Source organism: Falco biarmicus, chromosome 7 (assembly GCF_023638135.1).
Source record: "Falco biarmicus isolate bFalBia1 chromosome 7, bFalBia1.pri, whole genome shotgun sequence".
NCBI lineage: Eukaryota > Metazoa > Chordata > Aves > Falconiformes > Falconidae > Falco > Falco biarmicus.
In genome coordinates, this window is record NC_079294.1 from 22,894,692 (window position 1) to 22,917,081 (window position 22,390).

The window sequence follows — 22,390 nt, forward strand, 5'->3', positions numbered from 1 at the left end:
TTAGATAGACAGATGAACAAGTAAGATCAACCAAGATGTCTCACTTTAAGAAAGTGCTCCTAGCATTCAAGATTACATTTTTCTCCATTTTATTTATCTTCTTTTCCTTTTAGATGAACCGGTTGCATAATGTTAAAAATTCCTATTCCTCCATAGCTGTTAACTTTCTTTTAAGTAGGTACTGTAAAGTTTTCACTAATGAGATTTATAGACATGCTGGAACTGGACTAACCAGACACACAGTGGTGGATAGGACACTAAATCAGGAAATTTGGAAAATTTCAATTCAGGTAGACCTGAAATTCTTTTAAGCCCCATGTTAAATGTTTTATGTCAAAGGAAGGCTATTTCATTCTTTTATTTTGAAATTAAATTAACTTTGAAATTCAAATAATGAAGTGATTAATTCCAAAAAGATCAAAACAAGCATTTTCAACTCTTCTAATATTCCCCTCCCTCCCATATTTTCTGTATTCAATAATTTGCCAGATTGAACTTGGATATTTGAATAATTGTGGTTCTCTCAAAAGTGCATTTTAAATTTATTCCACACAGAAAAATCATGCCCAGCTCTACCTGGAATCTCCTTGCCCACAATGCACACTATCCCTCCAGCAGTGACAAGCTTAATTAATATTCCTTTCTACCCCCATCCCTCCTCACCTTCCAAATGACCCCTGTCAAAACACATGCTGTAGGTGTAAAGAACATGCAACAGCTCCGCAACAGTGCGTGGTGTGGGACACTCTTCCTTTGGGGCAGAATTTACTAAGCTCCTTTCAAAGAAAGCTGAGAAATAATGATTTGAAAGTTATTTAGAGCAATGTTTGCTTCAAAAGAACACACTTAACTTGGCTTTCCTAGCTCAAGAACTGGCCTAAGGTACAGAAATGCTGTAAACTCAGTCCAAAGACACATCTACAGAAGCACAGTTTGGAGGCAGAATGGGACCCATCTTATGTTTTTTAAAGGTACTGCCGTTCCCAAGCTACAGGAGAAGCTCAGTGACAGTAACACAAGCTCACTTCCTCGGTGGTATGACTTGCACGCACCCTGTTTACGACCATTTCTCCACCCCTCTGGTTTCCAAGGCTGCCGCTGCGGCAGCTCCCCTCCCCAGCTAGTCTTCCCACCACAGGGCAGAAAACTGGGCAACGCAGCACACAAATGTGATGGCAGGAAATACAGAACCAAGCCGTGGATTCACACAGTACAGTCTGAATTGTTCGGTCCCTGGAAAAGCACGAAGTGGCTAACACCAATGTAGCCGCCACTGTGGGCAGGAAGGGGGCAATGTGCAATTTACTGCATCAGCAAAGGTGATTTTGTAAAACTGACCTTCTTTAGGTTATCCAAGATGGGTTAAAAACATTAGATATGTCCAACTAACTTACTTTAAGGCCATTATGCAGACACAGCTTGGAATTAAATACATCCTCTCCGACAGTAAACATCTGTTTTTCTAATGAGGACAGGAAGAAGAACAATTACATCAGCCAGCCTGGCTTCCTCTGTACCATAAGCCTTCTTCAGTCAGACATTCCTGTCTAAGATTGCGTTTCATTAAAATACGTCTTCTGGGAAGCTGCCCAGTCTTGATTTGAAGACTTCCAGGGATGCAGGACCTACCATCTCCCATGGTACTTTGCCCTGATTTGTGCTAAACTATGGCCAGTCTTGCCTACACAGAAAAGTTCTGAAATATGGCTGAGTGTGATCGCCTCAAGGCTGCCAACAGACTCGCATACCCTGCCGTAGCAGGAGAGAGAAGCGGACCGAGCCAGAGTCCTCATGCTGTTTACTGTCCAGACCAGACTGCTGCTATGAGCAGCCTCAAGATTTGCCTGACAGTGGACGGTGTCGCCCAAGTTGTTCATCCCAGTGATCATGCAGGGAGGCTGTCCCCAAGGGGTTACCAGGTGACAGGGAATCGGTTACCAATTTCTAAACTCTTCTTCCTCACCCCCATGGCTGTGCCACAACCTCTCCACATTTGCACAAAGTGGGTGCAGCATCATTTGCTTGGTGGCTCAATCAATAAAGCAAATCAATAAAGTAAAGTGCGCCAAGACATATGGCTCTGAATGCATGCTAAAAAGTCACTGAGAGGTCCACCCTAGCCCCTTATCTTGGACCAAGCCAGTAAAGAAGGGAGACTGTAGCCGGAGGAAGGTCTCAGCATGGGGGAGCTTGCATCTCATCTGCTGGCAGAGTTACCTGGAGTGTTGCTGCTCGGCTATGCAGCAGCACAGCACAAAGCTGGAGAGATAAAACACTGCCGGACCACTATGGGTAAGTACCCTGTTACACTGATCTCAAACAGCAAACAACATCGTGCCATTGAAGATCTAGCCACCTCTCCTTCCGTTATACCTCATCAGTAATGAAATTTCAGCAAGGCCACCGAGGAATATTTCCAAACATGAAAGACATTGTTCACCACAGAATGTTTTGGGGAGGAGAAAACAGTCAGTGCTGCTATGGATCAAATGCACAAAACAGGAAATCACGTTTGTGTGCAGAGCACAGTTCATTTAGCAATGTCTGTCACAGGGGTGGAAAGCATTGACCTTCTGCACCAGCCAGTCCCACCAACAGGGCTACCTGAGACTTACATGATGAGCCACTGCTGTCTGCTTAACACACAGGCTAAAACAATGTGCTTTTTCCTCTCCGTGTGATAACGCAGACATTGTTCTACTGCTCTCCCAAGGTCAATGCAATAGCAGAAAACTGGAAGGTGATGGCCATCTATAGAGCCATATGTAGAGCTCCCTAAGCCCAGCAGGCCTGGCAGCTGAGCACCAGTCCGACACTAACCCACCTCTGCTTCTCACACCGCCAGCACCGCCATAAAACTTTCCTCCAGCGCACACACTTCTCAGCTCCAGCCCCTCCTGCCGAAACACTCACTTTCCGTGAGAGAGCCCAGCCGTGCCTCTGGTGAATACACGCTTGTGCTCCTGGGCACAGCAGCAACAGGACTTTATGTCAGCCTGAACTGTGCGATAGTCCAAGGTGCCAGGTCAGCAGGGTTCAATTGCACCATCAGGTGGGTGCAAAAGCTCATGCAGATGAGCTGTGGACAGTGAGTGCTCCCCAGGGCCAGGGCAGTTCCAGGCTGGGAGGAAGATGCTTCATTTTACATTTTTTTCTAGAGCTTTGTCAGAACAGGTACCAGGCACCCAACACAGGTCCTTGGGCTCCCACTTTTCCCTCCCCGCACCTGATTTGTTTGTACTCATGGTTCTTCTGGAGTGGCTGTCACATGGAAAGCCTAAGGTATTGAATGAATTTCACAGCTAGCCAGTACAGCTTCTCCAGGAGAAATTTGGTCCAATATGACTAGGATAAATACTTTCTAAATCTTTTTCTAACGGGTTAAAACACTCCTGCTGCAGACTGAGAAGAGGCTGCAACAGTACATGGGAGAATCCCGCAGCTGACACAGCTGCTTCTACTGTGTAAGCTGAACAAAATGCAAAAGGTGAGGAACCTATCTAAATAATGAGGGAAAGTGCATTAGGTCAGTGTAGCTCACTCTAACTAAGTGTAATTAGCAGGAGAAGGAAGAAAAATTATCTCACTAATATTCTTTCACAATGTCCTTTCAAATGTTTGGGGACATCTAATTTTGTGGGAAAGTTTCAACACACATAGATATGCCAAATATAATCTTCAGTGTCCTTACCTACTTGTACAAGCACCCTGAGTCACATGCTGCTTGGGACTCTCATAAATTTATATTATAAACCCACTTAAATCTATGCATAGGAAGTAATACACTTCATACCCTAGAAAATGGTCAATTTGGGCTACTTGGCAATTCAGAGAGTTGCAGGTTTTTAACCTTAAAGATGTATCTAGTAGAAATTCTTCAATGTACTAACTTGTCCTCCTAGTGATGTCTTAAATCATTCACAGAGACTCAACTGTAATAATATTTTTTCAATTGATACTCTTGCCTAATGTTCACACGTAGAGGTTTGTTTAAATAAAGTACAAGTGTTTCTATTTAAATTTTTAAATCATTATGAAAATCTTTCTTTTCATGTTAGGCTCAGTAAATTATTTCCTTCTTTAGAGCTGGGAAAGGTTTTCTGACAAATTATTACAGTTGCCAAAAATGCAGTTATAGAGAATTTGGGGCAAAGATATTTGAAAATTCAGCTAGATCTTGATGATTACTTTGATAAAAAACAGTAACACTCTGGAAATGCTGAAAGTCCTGATTAGGTAATTCCCAGAATACAATGCAACTTTAAGTTGCAGAACATTTTAGTTTAGAAATTAAAAAAAAATAATCAGAAGTGCTTCATTTGACCTAAGCCAAAGTTGTTCCTTTTTGCAGCTTACTTTAGATTGCTGAGAAAACTGACAATTCTACTTTCTGTGATCAAGTTAAGGTGATGTTCTTGGTTTTTTCAATTTTCTGAGCTAAACAGCAAGTCAGTTACATACATAACCATTCACAATTTTCTGAATAAAAATAAAATGATGAGTCTGGACTGTATGCTGGCATTGCAGTGGGACAGTGTGCCTGGATATCCTGAAATACCAAAGACGATAGCCAGGCTTTTCTAAGCATCTGTGCATGTACATACTGGTACTGTTCCTCCTTCAGAGATATGAAAACCAGATGTCTAAAGATCTGCCAAATCAAAGCATTTGATCCAAGGGAGAAAGTGTCAACCCAAAAATTTTTGATCAGTGCTTCTCTCAGTGACAATACATTGTTCATGACCTGGGAAGTACTGAACTAATGCAACTCTCAGAGTCCCCCTATGAATACAGAGTGGTTGCAGTAAGGAGATTTCCAGTCAAGCCTGTGAAGAGAAACAACTGGTGCTGCTCCCAGCCAAAGTACTCACCAATAATTCCTTGGGAGATACCTTACTACTTCTTCTTTAAAGAGAAGACTAAACAGAAAGCACAAGGCCACACAAAATTGACTTCTCCATGTCAATATAACAACCTTCCCCCTTCTATAATGCAGGTGAGCCCGTAACAGCAAGCAGCAACCATGCATAGCAGTGAAGAGATTTCATCCGGACATCGGGAAAGTACATGATCCTTGTAGTAGAGCCCAGGAGGTATGACCTTAGTGACAGTGAATACCACAGATACCTCTTCCTGTATTTGAGTGTCCGTTCGTTTTGATCTGGGTTGTGTCTTTGTGTTCTGGATGGGACTTGTGTGCTGGATGGGACTTGTGTGCTGGTATGGCAACACCGGGAGCAAAATGTTTCTTGACTGCTGGAGCTCCTCAGGCCTGGAAGCCAAAAGCTGATGCTCTCTCTCTGAGCAGCTCCCGGCACAAATGACAACTCCAGCTCCCTGCAAATGGAGAAATCCTTCTTATAGGAATGACATCAAATCCAGGCACTCAGAGTTTATGTCAAGATAAGCTTGAACAGGATAACAAACATTCCTAACATTGGAATTGCCTGTATTTTTCTGAAGCAGGCTCTGCTGCCCTTGGTGTTAGGGCTGTAGGCTTTCTACACAAGTTACAACACAGCTGGGATGTGCATTGCCGCTAGGTATTTTATATTTTCCTATTTTCAGTATACCACTTCCTAGTCAAACAGAAACCTTTAGCTAATTATTAGCTGCATTTCAAAAATTTCCCCTCCTGATTTATTTTATTCTTTCTCAAAGTTATAAGCATTTAGCTCCTGAATGCGTGATTGATTTGTAATTATTCTTGTCTCACCCCTCATGTAAACTGCAGTCATTCACACTTGCATGTTTCCTCCAATTCTACTGCTCTCTGCAGATTTTAGTCAAAGAATCAATAACATTAAGGGACTAGTTCCTCTTCTCCACAACCAAGTGACAAACTACAACCAGTTGTAGCATAGTCAGATTGAATCCCCTGCAGAGGACATAACTACATACCAAACGTAATACAGACTGTAAACTCTCACCCTCCCTAGGCACAGATAGCCCAGAGAACAAGGAAGGCTGTTCCTCTTACTCCAGTCTCCTGACAACAGACTCTCAGCTGTTCCAGAGAGAACCTCTCTGTCTGAGGCTTTGTCTCTGGGACGTTGACTTCTTAGGAAGTCCAAAGTCACAGTTCACAGGAGCTCAGCTCAGCTGACTAAACTGAGCTGTTCAGTGCCATCTGGGACATCCAAAGGCACCCATGACCTGCAAAAGAGCCATGTTCTGGAAGAGGAAGTAGAGACCAGGCAAGGTTGAACAGGGCAGCTCAGATCACGCTACACCTCCACATCTATTAATTTTCTTTCTTTCCAGTGGTACCTGCCTCTGCTTTGCTACTGCTTCCTTAACCCTGCATGGCCCAGGCCACCTTTCTGAAATTCTTCCCTTCTCCACAAGGACTTTGTGATTGTCAAAGCAGACTTCCAACATATGTTACCTTCTGGGGGCTCAAAGACTGGTGGATTCAAGCAATACATGTGATAGCCACGGTCACAGTCATCACAGAAGAGCAGCTGGTCCTGAGGCAGGGTTGTTGCAGAGACAGTAGGGAAACAGGGAGAGAAAGAGAGGAGAAGAGAGAAAATGGTGTAAATTAGTCTCTTGCCAAGATGAAAACATAAGCATGGTAACCAGCACTGCTCAGCTAGGAACACAGAGACCAAGAGACTGCTGGGGATGTAAAAGGCTAGAGGCATCACATTTGTGCATCCACACTCAACCACCATATTTCTGAGAGGCTACAAGAGAGCCCGTCTCAGCATAAAGGCAGTTCAGTTTCAAACTGGAAAATCTCCCTGGGAGGTGGAGGACTTCCTCCCCAAGGTGGCCTTACGATGCAGGAGTAAAAGCTGTTAGGCCAGGGATCTGGCATACTGAGAGACGAGGACAGGCTTTGCCGGGCTCCAATGTCACCACATGCTGGATCTCAGCCCTTCAGGGAAAACCTTTCTTATCAAAAGCGTGGACTTAGGTAGTTCTCCAAAACTCAGCTGAGTAAACGCTCTGTGAAACAGATGGAAATTACATGATCCCACCATGTGGTCTGCAGCTCTTTCATATATCTTGGGGGGAAAAAGCTGCTCTGAAGTATCCTGTGATTCCTAACACAGAAGAGCTTCCTGTTTTCAGATTTCCTTATTTACTGCCAAAGCTAAACAAAATCTCAGGCTTCAAATTTATTCTGCTATAGGGAATGGTGTCATCTAATCACCTCGAAAGTTCTCCAGCCACTGTCGATTCTCCAGGTTTCTCACAGACTGCCAAGGACCTTTAGCATCAGATTTTAACTGAAAACCCCCAGAGAGGACACTGCCCTGCTGCAGGCTCTGGATCGCAATTTGGAAATCACTGGAATAGGTGATCAGGTGACTACCTAGCTAGAGAGACCTAGCCATCCCAGTTCAAACGCTGCCATGTTTCCCAAGTCTTGTAATTAAGATTTAAAAATCATACCGAGAAAGTAAGCAAAATTAGGGACAGAAGAAACACACCTGTCATCTCTCAGGCTATCACCCATTCACATTTACTGCTGACTATCATATTGAAAATACTACTCTCTTGCAGCTCCCTGCAACGTGAGTTTACTGCCTCCAGCTTATCTCTGTTGAATAAGCATACAAACCACAAGTATTGCCATCTCAAGAGGCCCTACATGATGCCCATGGTAATTTCAGCAGAGACTGACAGCTTAATGGGGGCACTGGGGAGAAGTTCCTCTCTACTCTCAGGAGCGGCTCTTCCTTGGAGACGTATGGAAGCAGCAGTAAAGCCATGACCCACACCATTGCCACATGCTTCTCGAGGGTGGGCATGACAGTAGCTTGCAGTAATGCTTATGTGCAGGAAAAGGTAAATGAACTCACATCGTTCTCAGAGGTCCCACAAAGGCTGCAGGATTTGCACTCAATGCACTGCCACTGATAGGTTTTAACAGCCTCAGTCATGTTTGTGGTGAACTGCAGGCAGGTCGGGTGTCCTGAGGAAGATCGGAAACAACTGTCATTGTTAAGGCTCACTTTTTGCTTGTGAATTAACTGGTATTGAATTTGGGAACAAAACGCACATGGACATGGACTGATCACAACATGGGCTGCAGCTAACAGATACCAAAGAGGAAAGCAGGCATTAACCCTTTCGCTGCCGGGCACAAGAGAAAATCAGAGTCGTCCCCACCCATTCCCCATCGGCAAAGCAGTTTTATTCAGAGCTCTTAAAAATGGTTTGGCTTTGGGTTTGGTTTTTTGGGGCTTTTTTTGGAAAGAAAACAAGAGAAAGGATGAAATCAGAAACAAACCCAATTTCAGAGAGAGCCCACCCATCTTAATAGAAATTGGAGTACAGTTTCAATTAGAGTTGTTCAGACCGGACTGAAGGAACTAGTAGAAACAAGGTTATTCTCCATTTCAGAGCTTCCCTTCCTGATTTCCAAATGGGTGGAGCAATTCTGTAAACTTTGCTTAAATGGAAGCAGTAGCGTACAGAGAAGACGCATAACAGGATGAAGGGATACAGCTTTTAATTTTTTTAAGAGCTCTGCCACTCAAGTTGGTTGGCACAGAAGAAACCAAATTGCACAGCTAACCTTCCAGGATCAAAACAAGAAACCAAAATGAAAAAACCCCAAGCCAACTCCCACAATGAACTAAATCAAAGGAATAAAGAAGGGAAAGCTAGCAGAACAGTCACATCTAATTGGGAAGGACAAATCGCCAGAGTTACAACCCCCACCCCTACATGCGTGTCGACTCCAGCTTTGCAAAACAGCGGTATCACAGTAGCAGGGTCAGCAATGGGCTTTCTGGAGGGGAAAATACAAACAAACAAACAAACCAAAGGTAGGATCAGTGTTCCTTCTGCAAAACAAAACAAGAAAAATATACTGCTGAAATAAAGTACTGTCCTCCCAAACCACCCGTATGAGGCTGAGGCAGTCCCTAAGTCACCTGCAGTAAGTATTGCTTGCCTTCTTGGAAAGCCCCGTATTTAGCATCTCTCTCTGACGCATGCAAGCGATAACACTGCACATAGTCAGGAGCAGGGGCATGGGACAGGGATCGCCAATTGCTCATCTATAGAAAAACTAGAAATACAGGTATGCACATCCAGCAGTACCGCATACTACTTCTAGAAAATTACACCATCAGGTGCGTGGGGTTTTTCACTTCTAGCCTGTCTGCGGTTCATAGCATACAGCCAATGGGCAGGAAAAAATCTTTTCCACTTCCACCTGCACCTCCACCAGCCTAAGTGTCTTTTTAAGAGTAGAGAAAGAACGGCTGCTTCTCCAATCAGAAAAAAAGGCACAGCTACAGCAGATGTGGGCATAGGTGTACTATCTCCACTACCAGACCGATCAGTGGTGTTTTGCTGTGTCATCACATCACCCATCAGCACCCTACAAGTAGCTTCTGTATTTTCTAGCTAGTGAAGCAAACGGTTGCCGAGAATTGCTGAGTAAGACAATAATGCTGTAGGGAATATATTTCCTTTATGTGTCCATGATACCTCCAGTTATATTTGCATGGGTGTGATGCATAAACTAAGCCTGTCCAGCAAAGAAATGTGAATGTGTGTACATAAGTTATTAAGGAAATCTAATAAAAAATAAAGGAGATATTTAAGGAAGGAGGGATCAATGACATTGCTCATATCACTCTTAAGCCTTTGAATAAATAAATGTTTTGGCAGTACTGATGAGCTCAGATGATCTAAAACCACTGGGTTTTGGAGCCCTTGAAATGTCAGCACACAAAAAAAGAGTCAGATTTTACTGATATTTACAGTGGACCAAGTCCAAACTAGAGTTCTGGGGACCTTGAAACTGCAACTGTGCAGAAGGAGATGTGACATGATACCTTTTCATGCTGAGAGGACCTCAGATAATTTCTGATAGTACCAAACTAGCAGAACCTGACATGACACTGAAATGTTCCTCCAGGTCTGATTTACAGCAAATGCAGAACCTCATTCCAACACCAGTAAATAGAACAAATGTGCCACACTACACATCAGGGAGGAATTCATCCCAAGAGCAGAAAGTTGTCTTCCAGGAAGGTTGTACAGTACTGGAATATATCACAGAAAACAACTCATACAGGGAGGTGAGTTAATCAGAGAGTTAAATAGCTTCAGTCACATTTGAAAAGAAACAGAAAGAATGGAATCAAACTTACAGAAATAAATCACAGCTAAATGCATACATGTATTCACGTGCTCACTTGCCTGTGTACACACATTGCTCATTGCGGAGACTCCAGCTAAAGACTCTCCCTCTCTCAAGCAACATGAAGGTCAGATTCTGTTCACTACTTTATCTCTGTCCCTTCACAGCCATTCCTGCTCTCTTCCAGCTATCAGTCTTGACTGTCTCGTTCCTGATTTGCCTCAAAACCACCTCTGCAGGTCTTCTGTGCTGCACCTCATATTGATGGTACCTCATCCTTGAAGTGATCCATCCTATTTTGCAGAGCCCTTCTTAAGAACCACACCCATCACAAGCCTAAAAGAAATGGGCTCTTGCGGGCTGATGATTGCTTAGAAAATATTAATATTAATAGTGAGGGCCGCAGTGGCTTCTTTTTAGTAGCAATGCAGAAATATTTTGCAAAAGCATACCAGTCACTCCACTGGGCTCTCTCTCCGAATGCTGTGACTACAAAAGGTTCTAATAAATGCCCACAGCCATGTCTGCATAGCCGCAGATTGCTCTCTGTTAGCCCAGGGCTCACGGCATGTCTAAGGGAAAAAGAATATCTCATGCACATGTTTCTTCAGCCTCTAAGTCAGATCCTCTTTCACATTAAACAACGTGCCTTGTGGTACCATGACCCCAACCTAATGTCGTCGGAAAGACTATTTTTACTTATGCCAGCAGCGTGATGAGGCACTGTAGCATACAGCAAGCATGTCAGTAGATACTCAAAACATTAAAATTCTTTTTCCTGCCCTCCCTGCTCTCCTTCTTCGCAATTGCTCTATTTTCCCACTACTTTGTTTCAAAACCCAGTGTTTTTCATGACCTATGAGAAAATTCACACGTCCAGGACTTCCTGGAGCGGTGTTAGTGAACGCTATCCCTGCTCCGTATCACAGCACTTCTTGGCATTCCCTCTGTGGCAGAATACCTGAAGACAAAGCCCTGTAGCTGCACATGGCAGGCTGCTATAGGTAGATTCAAATTCCCTAAAAAATAAAAATAAAAATAGGCCAGTTCCACTCACAGTTTACACAAAGAGTAGTCCAAAATGTGGTTCAAGTTACAGGCACTGTAGTAGCGCACAAGCCAGAGAGCTGAAAGTCTATCTTGCTCATTAATTTCACCACCTATGTGGTCAAGATGAAGAAAAAGTCTTACTTTGCTAATCTTGTAATAAACAGCATTTGCTGTGGTTAAGGTGTGCAGCAAAGTCTGCAGCTGGGACTCAGTTAATAATTCAGGTGGTGGCTCAGCCCTGGCAAACCCTGGATCACTGTCACATGTCTGTATCAGCTCCGCAGATCTAACAGGGGGAAGAAGTAACAGATATTTATGGTGTCACCAAAGTCAATAGACAGACCTCTAAAATACACCCCGGGAGCAGTTCTGTTGAAGGAGAAGGTGATATGTTAACATTGACAGTTTCTAATCTACCATAACTATTCTCTACCTAAACTTCTGCTATGCCGCAATAGCTATAAACAACATAGATAATAAAACTTGCAGCAAGGTTTCAACAGCTCATCCCTTTGTCTTAAAGCAATAATTTAAAGTATAGATCAGGTCTGAAAGCTCCCTCATCTTCGTCGAAACTCTCCTCTGGATCTGAACCCTATGACTGAGGCCATATTTTATAGCGACACCCGTGTTTCACATGCCACTGGCTTTAATTGTACACTATGTCCACCAGACATCTGGTCAGAGGGGCGGGGGGTGAGCGCACTCAGAGGCGATTTCTTGTCTCCTGTACCCAGTGCAATTGCAGGCTGGCAGTAAGGAGAACTTTAACATAAATACCAAAAAAAACCCCACCCCAAACCAAAACCCCACACACACCTAAAAATCTCTTCCGCTTACACTGGCTGTGTAACACTAAAGACCAAAACTGACATTACAGGGCAGGAGCAATCTGCTGCTCCCAGGCGCTCTGTGACCAGCGAAGGCCTTAGAATGGCTCATTAGTGCTTTTTCAATAATGGATTCTGCATCGCAAGATTAATTGCAGCCATGTGCTCTGTCACACCCGCCACAGACTATTTAAGTTAACAATCCAATCAATAACCTTTTTCAAACAAAGGCAGAGATTATCTTGAGGGAAAAAAATAAGCAAAGACTCCTTTTTTAAAACAAATGTGAAATTATTTATACAAAGTAAAAGGAATTTTCACCCAGTTTCCAATTCTTTCCCTTATCTTCATGGTGTAGTGGTGGGCTTTTTAATCAATAGCATAATGAGAACCCACAGGGCTCCTGGCTATATCACATCAGAATTTATTCCATAAACTATTGAGGACTTTAAACAACTATAAATATATATTACAGATATAATGATCTATGGCACAGGAACCCCATCCAAATAATGGAAGTTTTACATGCAAAGAAACTGCAAAATACCATCCTGCTAAGACTGAATAAGGATTTCTGTCACTACTATCATCATTAGTCAGTATTATTATCATTATTCATACAAAAGAAGGGAAAAGTAACTCTAATTTAACTCTAAAAGTAATTCTAATAAGGGATATGATTTTATGCTTATGATATAAAAATTTAGCCCTTATTTGTCTAAGAAGGCACCCTTACAGACATGCAGCGTCGACAACAGATGGATTAGAAAGGGCCCTTGAAAACCCAAACCACCCAAGCACACTGAAAGGCTTGGCTCTGCCAGAATCCCAGGGCTCAAGGAGCTGCACCTTTCAGAAAAAGACCAAATGTTGCTGTGGGATGAGGATGGAGAGCTCTTGGCATTTTCCTGGCCCTTCCCATCTTGCAATGTCAAGGTGTTACAATGCAGGGACGTACACCTGTCTGCTCAAATGGAGCTTCTCATAAACAGAAGCCTTCAGCCATGTTTGTGGGTGAGGATCCAAGGCACCACCTGCCGCAGTACCTCTGTGATACAGGGAAGCAGGAGTATTTCATTATAGACAAATATAACAGCTTTCCTGGCGGCCAGGGCAGGGCTGGGTGTCAGAGGCTGCGGGTGAAGAGCTCCGTCTCGCCCCCCTTGGCACAAAGCCCTGCTGAATCCAGCTTCTTAAGAAAACAGACAAACCAACAAAAGAGGAAGCCTCACTCATAGGCACCATTGGGTTTTATTACTATTAGACAGGAGAGGAAATATTACCCCCATGAATTTCTACATATCCTGATGGAAATGAGAAAGCCTGGCTGTTTCTCCCGGTGTGCAAGGCACTGCGCTCCAGCACTGCCAGCTCCGCTACAGAGGTGGCTCTGAAAGGACTCGGGGGTCTCAGTGAACGGGCTGGTCAGTCTGATTTGGTCAGAGACCAACTTTCCTCTAATCTAATATGCCGCGATGTGCCAGTAATTGTGGAAGAATTAACACCTTTAATAATTAATGGAGCTCTGAAACCATTCAGCTGTAGAAGAGCTTACAGTTCCTATTATTTCATTTCCTGGCCCTATAGTCATTCTGGCCAGCACGGACCGAGCTTAAACCGAGCCCGCAGAAAGGGAAGGGGCACTCTGCTGCATTAGCACCTGGGACTGGCAGCCAGCTGCACTCCGGAGGTGGTGGTTTTTTTCTCGGTACTGCCAGTTCCAGTGGGAAAAGAGACATAAATTACAAGCGATTGCTCAAATGTTCAGCACCGGTAGAAGACAGCCCACTTCAAGTGCTCGCCCATGGGACAAATAAAACCCCTGTGCAAAAGATAGTAGTTCTGCCCAGTCGTAATGAGGCAGGTATGCTTGGAGTCAATGGGAACTGAAAGCAGGACAGACCTGTGTTTGAAAGCGATGCTGGAGATCTTGAGGAAGATGTAAAATGGTGGGGTGTGGAAGGTGATGCAGCTCGGTCTCCTGCACTACCCTGCTGTTGCTTTAGCTGTGCAAACACCAAAGGGTGCAGGGGGGCAGCGAGCTCCTGCTGAAACACCGCTCATCTCAAGGCGTTCCCCAGAAAATTTTGTTGCCTGAGGAAAGTCCACCCACCAGCTCAACTTGCTCCCCGTTTTGACTCTACAACGCCACACAATTTCCTCTGAAACCTTTTTAAGCATTGAGAGCATCAGCTAGGACAAGCCAGCCTGGGCTACTGAGGGTACATCGAGAGTAAAGCTTGGCTCAAAGGCAGCTCACACGCATAAACAAAATGAAGGCTCTGTGCACGCACAGACTCACATGCACCCAGAGAGATTAGCTGCAGACAAGGCAGAGTAACTCTGTCTGGCACGGGGTGGCAGGAGGAGCTGGGAGGGATTCAAGGGTGATCTCCAGAGCACGCAAAGAGAGAAGCCAGGAGCGAGTTATTCTGTGCATCCTAATGGTTTGTCAGTCTAATCACTTTCTCCCCACACACCACCCCCTTGGTAGCAGATGCCATAAGTCTTACAGGAAAACTACTTGAGAAATGTTTTAAAACTGTGATTTTTACTGCGATAGGTTTGTGTGTGCCTTTCCCTCTGTCACCCCCCTTTCTCAGCTTGCACAGTCCAGCCACACATATCTTAGCAAGGAGAAATGAAAACCAGAAGTTACAGATTTTAAAAGCCTCTAAAAACCGGTGACAATTAATTGTGGCGTATAGATATCGCCACCCCGGGGGGAACACCCTGGTTTGGGCTAGTGATGCTGCAGCCAGGTCCTCTGCTCTGGGCTCAGGTTTGCCAGAGGGAGCTCTGCCATGGTGCCTGCTGCTGGGTGGGTGTCCCCCTCTGGCCAGGCACACCTGCCCCTCAAAAACTGCCTGGGACAGGCTGAAATCTGCTCACCTGGGGGTCTGGGCAGATCTGGGGCACAGTTTTGCTCCTCTGTCTTCCCCTCAGAGGCTGTGCACCAGGGATTCAGGCACACACCTGACACGCTGCTTGGTTCACTGCAAAGATGCTGTGATAACGCAGAAGCAAGGTGGCAAACGGGGCTCTGCACATTTGCAACCCAGGGGATCAGAAGTGGCCCGCAACGTTAGAGCCAAAGGAAACGCCACACACCCACGATGTCCCATGTCAAAACCAGCCAGCACTCTGCTCCCTCCTGTTCCAGACCGGCCCCCGTTAGCCACTGTTGGCTGCTAGACAAAATGGCTATTTCTTGCCTGAGAAAAATAATGTGGAAGCACTCAAATAACCTCGTACTGAAGCATCAGCTTGTTAATGCACTGGTAAGTCATGCCAGCACTGTACAATTCCTGGGGGTGAATTAGGTCAGAGTGACCTCCAGAAAACCCACCAGGCTGCATCACTGCGCGCCGCATTATGGGTAACGATCTGCTAATTGCCAGGAGGCACTTGGGCTGCTTACCAACACCAACAGGAAGGAAACCTGCCTGCAGGCACCGCACGGACTCCATATGCCGGGGACATAGCTCCTAATAACAAGAATAAACCCATTTATAGAGCGCAAACTGGCCAGGAGAATGGGCACTGAATGCTAATGCTGCCCAGCAGGTACACCTCGCAGGGGTCGGCTGACTGAGTGCCCCCCCCCCCCAGCAATACCGCCTGTGCAACGCAGGGCAGGTTTTGCATTTGGTTGCACAGTGAAGCAGGGGTGAGGTAGATGGAGATGAACGTGCAGGAGTGGGAGAAAGACTGCTTATCCAGACAAGATGAATCACCACAACCTGGAAAGCCAACATCCCCTTTGCCCGGGGGACATTTTCGTTACCCTTCAACAAACTGCAGTGGAAAAAAACCTCCGGCATGGCTCGGACCTCGTCGCTATGCACTGCAGGCTCCCCAGCCAGGCCAGCTCACACACCACAGAGCTTTCAATCAACTGGCAGGCTCACTAAACCCTTTCAAAATGAGCAACCAAGCAAAAATACTTGGTCATAAACACTAAAAATAGGAATGGAGGACTGGGTTTTGTTTTGCTTTTTAACTTGGTGAAGCCAGTTCTTCCTAGTGCATTAAATCCACCTCCCTGGCAGCCGATTTAGAACATCTCCTCCCCCCTGGGAGAGCCAAAATCCCCAGCTATAATGAGAGGAGTGGGGTGGTATTTAAAATGCTAGGGAAATGGCAGCCTGAATAGCCTTCTGCCAGAGTGTTACTTTTGTTAAACCCCCCCATAAAACAAGATATCAGCTCTGCCCCTCCTCCCCTCCCTTTAACCTGAACAAGGACTCCGCTACCTGCTCAAGCCCACATCTGCCGTCCAAATACCTGGTCCTTCCCCAGTATTCCCAGAGTTAAGCTGCCCTGCTAGCACAGACAGACAGACAGACAGCAGCACGCCTGCAGGGGTGCCTAGCACTGCCCAGCACACTATGTTATCAAGGTAGCGCTAGAAAAGACCAGCTCCAGCATTTTCATGCTGACCCGACAAAGTGTGTCTAACCCGAGCTGGCAGTGGCAGTAGATGGGACACGTCGTTTCCCTGGGGCACTCCGACCAGGGCTTCTCTGCTGGGATTATGCGGGAGAGTATGATGGAGGCAATGCTTCACGACGTGGGCAGCTCTTCCCTGAAAACAGGCCATGTACACCCAGTCAGTTCGGAGAGCATCAAGACAAGCCCTCTGCACGGCTGCAGTCCTTTTCAAGCACCGAGGGCCGTGGGGAGAACTTCAGAGGTGATTTCACCCATGGGCCACGAAACAGCCATCCCATAGAAGCAATTATTGATTGAAAACAGGGTAGGCTGGGCTTACGTTGATGAATTAGGAAAGAGAAGGACAGAGTATTACTAATCTCTGGACAAACCTTCTTTCTAGAAAGATTAAGGAATTACTGTAGACTAATTTCCTGCCAGCACAGTTCAAGAAATTTCAAATCAAATGGCAAACTCCAGGAAAATTATTTAAATGTCATCATTTTAATATTAAATAAACTTAACTACGCAGAAGACACCATGCCATTGCATAGGCAGTGACTTCACTGCTGTTACATGAGGTAACCATGGATCATTCACGTAAAGAAATTCTGCACATGGTGGGTAAATGGTTGATAGTCAGGGCAAACACACTGTAAATGCAAGAGGTGTGACTTCCCCGCACACACATAATTTACACTGTTGCTAATATGATTGTATATTCAGACATAAGTTGAACTGCCTCGCTCAACTAAACAGAAACAAAACCAATTTGGAGCAAGTTACTTCAGTCCCTCGCTGATTTAAAGAACCCTTTCAGCTGCCAAACGGGCAGCGTCCTCCACGCACACTCTCCATTGTTTGTAATGCAGTGCCAGTAGCTGGAAAAATCCCATCATCTACTGATTTCTTCCCTTCTCTCTTAGTTAAACCCCCTGTTTGGTTGGGAATTTCTACATGCCAATCAAGGTTTCATCAATAAGGCAGCCAGTTTTCACTTCCCCATCAAAGTCCCAGCAACATCAATATCTAGAGGAAAGTAAGAGCTATAACTGCACCCTGCAGAGCACCAGTATGCGCTCAGTAGGAAGGAGTGAAATGTCTCAGTTTACTCTCTAAAAAATGCAGTTTCAGGGTGATCTAAACATCTGAGCAAAGGATTGAATTTGAATGAAGTAGTTTCAGTCAAAAGCAAATGGGAGGGGAGAAAGGGTTAAGGGGTGGCAGAGGCAGAAACTGATTTTTCAGAAAGGGTGAGACATTTTGTGCCAGCGTTTCACAAACAAGACGTCAGATTTTCATTTTGGAGCAGTACCTTGCTTCAAAAGTGAGCTCGATGTAATTGTTTTTAAGAAAGGGAAAAAATACTCACAAATTAAATGTTTCATTCAAGCCTGCGCGCACTTGGCAGTGGGAAAGGGTCATTTCATTGAGGAAAAGAGAACATGTTTCGTTTCAAATCCAACTGAAATCTTTTCTCCTCACCATAGTATTTTTCAATTTAGCTATTTAAACAGCCTTTTTGAGTAACTGTCCAACAAAATGCTGCCAGAGACACCAAGACGATAAGATTTTTTTGTTCGGTTTTCACTGGGAAAACACCAGATTTAAATCCACGATCTCTTTTCTCAGAGCTCACCAGACCTTTCACCCCAGATCAGCCAAGTCAGAGTGCAGGCATTCTCTAACCTGTAACAAGTGAGTAGCATTGCTTTAACCTACACAAACAATACTTCATAGCAGCTAAATATGATATCAGATTAAACAAGAAATTAGCTAGTTCCACAGCAGTGGACACAAATGTCTCATCAAACAGTTGACTAATCTTGCTAGTTTTCAGCACCGGAGGAATTGTTTAACAGACCCTGTACAAAAATAGAATATTATCGTATTTAATGTCAGAAAATTATCTTCCACTGTACTATGGAGATCTGCGATTCTGACCCTGCGCTTAGCTGGCTGCTACATTGGCTAGCAGGACAGTTGCTTGATGGTTCTGTTAAGGGCAAAGAGGTTGGGAAGTCCTGTCCTACAGGCTGCTCTGACCAGGTTCTGGGCATTCCAGCTCCTCTCACCTTGAACAGTGTTCATCACCTGCCATATTCATTGTTAGGGGGGATCCCATCACCCACGAGATGGTTGGCAATGCCCAATGATAGCTGCATTGAGCCTAATGGGGACTAGCTCTTCTTCACATAATGCCAGACCTGTAAATACATAAACAGTCACAGAGAAATCTAATGGGTGCAGATGTCCTTGGGAAATTCTCCGTTTTTTTCTTTCAGATAGCAAAGTCCTTGGAAAATCTCACCCTTAATAAAAGTGAGGAAGGAGCCTTGCAGAGCTAATTATTGAAGAGGCTGCCCTGGCCTTGCAAGGGAAATGAAGCTCCCCCACCCCTTCTCCGGATGAAGGAATATGGGGCTCTGGACCATCTGGATGTCTGAAGACTACAACAGCAATCTGAATTCAATTGACAGAGAGTTTGTGGATGGTTAAAAACTCTCCTAAGCCTTCCAGGCTGATGGACACATTCAAAGACACAGTCGGTGTGGAAAGACCTGAGAAGAGCTGGGACCTGTTCTTTAAGAAGCCTGAGCCCAGTTATCCCAGCAATGGATGAGACCTCTGAGCCAAGATCTGGCTGCAGAATCCACTGCACTGTAAAATAAGTTGTTGACCCTAGAGGAAAGGACTGGAAAGACTTCAGTGTTGTTTAACACATTTAAACCACTCCCAGCACAGCACTGATGTGAAGCAACGATGATTGGTACCAACGGGGGAAAATAAATTTCTCAAACATAGGCTTAAAACCACCCTGTGTAAACTCTACCATACAAAGTGCTACATGAACTTGAAAGCTATGTCTTACTGGCTGACACTAAAATAAAAGTACCTCTTTAGTGACAGCACAGCTTTCAACTATTTCACATCCAATGACTTCTTCTCACCTTGGAGAGCTGGCCTCAATATTGACTCCTGAAATCATCATATGAAGAAGTTAATGGCTGTTGGCTAATGAAAGAAATCCAAATTGGTAAGCTAAGTCTTGAGCAACGCTTGACAAAACTCTCATCAGCATTATTTAAAATCTCTGATCTGTTCGAAAAAAAGAAGGCTGTACCTGAAAAATTTGGTCACATTCATTCTCTTCCTGCAGTCCACAATGAAGCCACCAACACTAACTGCAAAGCCTGAGAAACATATTGAGAAGGGGCTTCAGTCCAAGCAAAAAGTGACTCTTCAACACCCGTGCAAACCTAGAGATAGACTAGAAGGTCTAACTGATAATTGGTTATGGAAGATGAACAGTGCTGAGAAATTAAACTCCACTCTGAAAAAAACCCCCACTCGGCATAAGACATTGAAGGGAGGCTATGTCTGCTCCTGCTCGGGTGGTACCATCCATCAGCTGGGATCCTAAAGAAGGAGCATCCCTCTGAGCTCCCCAGAGCAGCTGCCTCTCAGGCAGGCAGCAGTAGTTCCAGGAGCCCACCTCCCAGCCTCAATGCTCAAAGCGTATTGCCTTTTCCACAGCGGTGCCATAGTTGGTTTGTAGGTCATTCAGAGCTACCACTGCTGTGTTAGACAACATCAGACAAAACTGTTTCTATTTATAACCTGGATGGCAATATTAGCCACAATACTCTGCTCCAGAAATCTGTGCTTTTTGAAAGGTAAATGCCATCCTTTTCCCATCATGGTGCACACACCATGGAATCATGAAGAATTACAGGCTGCAAAGACAAAATCTCATCAAATAACAGATGATATGGTAAAAGTTTTTAACACACACAGAAAAAGCATTTGTTGAAACAGCAAAAAATGCAGTCAGGTCCTCAAAAATACACTGATGAAATTAAGATGCCACAGATGGGTGGCTCTCATCTTAAGTCATTAAAATCAAAGATAGGACTAAACTGTGGCAACTGTCCAGCTTTGGTGCAGCAAAGGAAATACAATTTTACAATAATTTCCAAGAGACAATGGAGATCTTAAACAAATCAAGCCACAGTCTGGACAAGCCCAGCCAAAGCTAAAGGGAGTAGTCACTGCTTTTACGTGCTCTGCTACGTATGCTTTATAATAGTTGCAGTCCCACTCAGCCATCTTCGACGCTAGGGATGGGATGGGGTACTGAGTTCATGTAACTGTTACTGAGCATTAAAAGCTTGGTTTTAGAGAAAGGGTTATGGTGTTTTTTATTATCTGTAGGCTGATGGATCTGATTACAATTAGGGTTCACAGCTCCAGGATGCAAATTTAACCAGATTCTTTTTTCCTGATTCCATGCAAAAGTTTGGAATAAACCTTAAACCAGTGCAATATTCTAGTTCAGGTCAAAGCAAAGAAGCTGATGGCGTTTTCAGCCCACCCAGAGAACTTGGGATTCCAGCCCTCAGCTTTGCCAGCCTTCAGCTCAGTCTCAGCACAGGGAAACCTGGCTTTGGGGGCATCCATTAGCTGCTGCAACGCTAGGAGACTTCTACTCCTTTCTCCTGCTATGTCTGACTCTTAGCAGCAAGAACCCTTCTCTAGACAGAAAAATAAGGTACCTTCCTAGCCACCATGCCAACATAAATCTGCTGTGGGGCTTAGTGAACAGTGGTGCTTTTTCTGTTCAGATACTAACATTGCAGATATTTCTGCATTACTAAAATTTTCTTTTAAAACATTGCTATTTTCAGGCCTGTGCCTTAAAAAACAAAAAAACCTCAACCGACCAACCAAACAAAAAAACCCACCAAAACCCCCTCAAACAACAAAAACAGTCACAAAAATGTTCAAAGTAATAAGACTTATGCAGAGATGTTCTCTGGAGTCTGACAGCCTGTAACAATAGCTCTGCTGTGGTGGGAAGGATCCCATTCATCTAAACAGGGTGTTGACAGACATCCATAAAGGCCAATTTCAACGTATACTTTCACTCCTAGCTACCTTAGCAGAAATGTCTAGCTCTGCTCTCTGCATCCATCACACTGGGGACAATGAAAATGACAACTGACTTAGAATGGGAGATGGCCTATTGAACAAGAAAAACGCACTGATGCCACAAGCAGTTTCCTTCCTTCCTTCCTTCCTTTCTTCAACTTGCCTTTCCTTGATTTTTCAGCATTCAGCTTAGCCCTCAGTCCAGCCTCTGTCCGGGTCTCTCTGTCCTATGCAGAAAGCTCAAGAGGAGATAGGAGAAGAACAACAAAAGCAGCAATGGCCAGGGGCTCAGGATCTGTCACGACATAGACAGATCCTGAGCCCCTCCTCTCTCTGCTTTGGGGCAGGAAAAGATTAATTGCTCCTGTGAAATCCCTATGGAAAAGTAGTTTTGTAGGCCTGTAACTCAGATTATTGTAAGAATATCTGAGAGCAGATCGCAGAAATAAAATTGGAAGTTGCTAGAAGAGGTTTTAAAACCAGCAATCCTATCACTTAGTATGGGCTCTAAGGAGAGCATCATAGCTCCCTTCTCAGCATGGCTCAGAAATACGGTTGGTACCTGACAGCTTTTCAGCTGCCTCTTGTCCCCAGTGCCCAACAGGTGGAAAAGAAGGAAAGACCCTTTTTTTTTTTAGCCACAGAACAGCTGAGGACAACCCAGTAAGGAGTCCATGAGCTGCTCTATCAGATCCAAACAGGTTCCCAAAAGCCACAGTGACTGAGGACAGCGAAAGTAGCTGAGACTGCCTTTTGGTTTCCTCCTTCATTCACTGAATCAGCCAAAGGCCTTGCACAGGTAAAGATAAGGTCTGAAGGCAAGCAGTGAAGTTTTCAAGCCTTATTCACCTGAGGAAAGTGCGAAGAAACAAAACACTAATAGAAATTAAAGTTACACATGTGAAAAATAAAACTGTATATGGGAAGTCTCCAAAAGAAGACCAAGAATAGTTAAATCTCTGCTGCAAAGACACACACTCTGTCACACACCACTGTTAAAAACCATCCCATCTATACAGTTTTGTACAAT

The 22,390-nt window shown here is 44.5% G+C and overlaps 1 protein-coding gene across 3 annotated transcripts in view; it reads right to left on the reverse strand.

Moving 5' to 3' along the window:
- Nucleotides 1-4,484: 4,484 nt before the first annotated feature.
- Nucleotides 4,485-22,390, reverse strand: part of DPF3 (double PHD fingers 3) — a 189,791-nt gene continuing 171,885 nt past the window's right edge. For all 3 annotated transcript variants that reach the window (XM_056345707.1, XM_056345706.1, XM_056345705.1), the window contains 3 exons: nt 7,815-7,927; nt 6,389-6,470; nt 4,485-5,337 (listed from right to left, as the gene is read on the reverse strand). In XM_056345707.1, the coding sequence (XP_056201682.1) occupies nt 5,267-5,337; nt 6,389-6,470; nt 7,815-7,927 (266 nt within the window). In that variant the 3' untranslated portion in view covers nt 4,485-5,266. The remainder of the gene's footprint in view (nt 5,338-6,388; nt 6,471-7,814; nt 7,928-22,390) is intronic.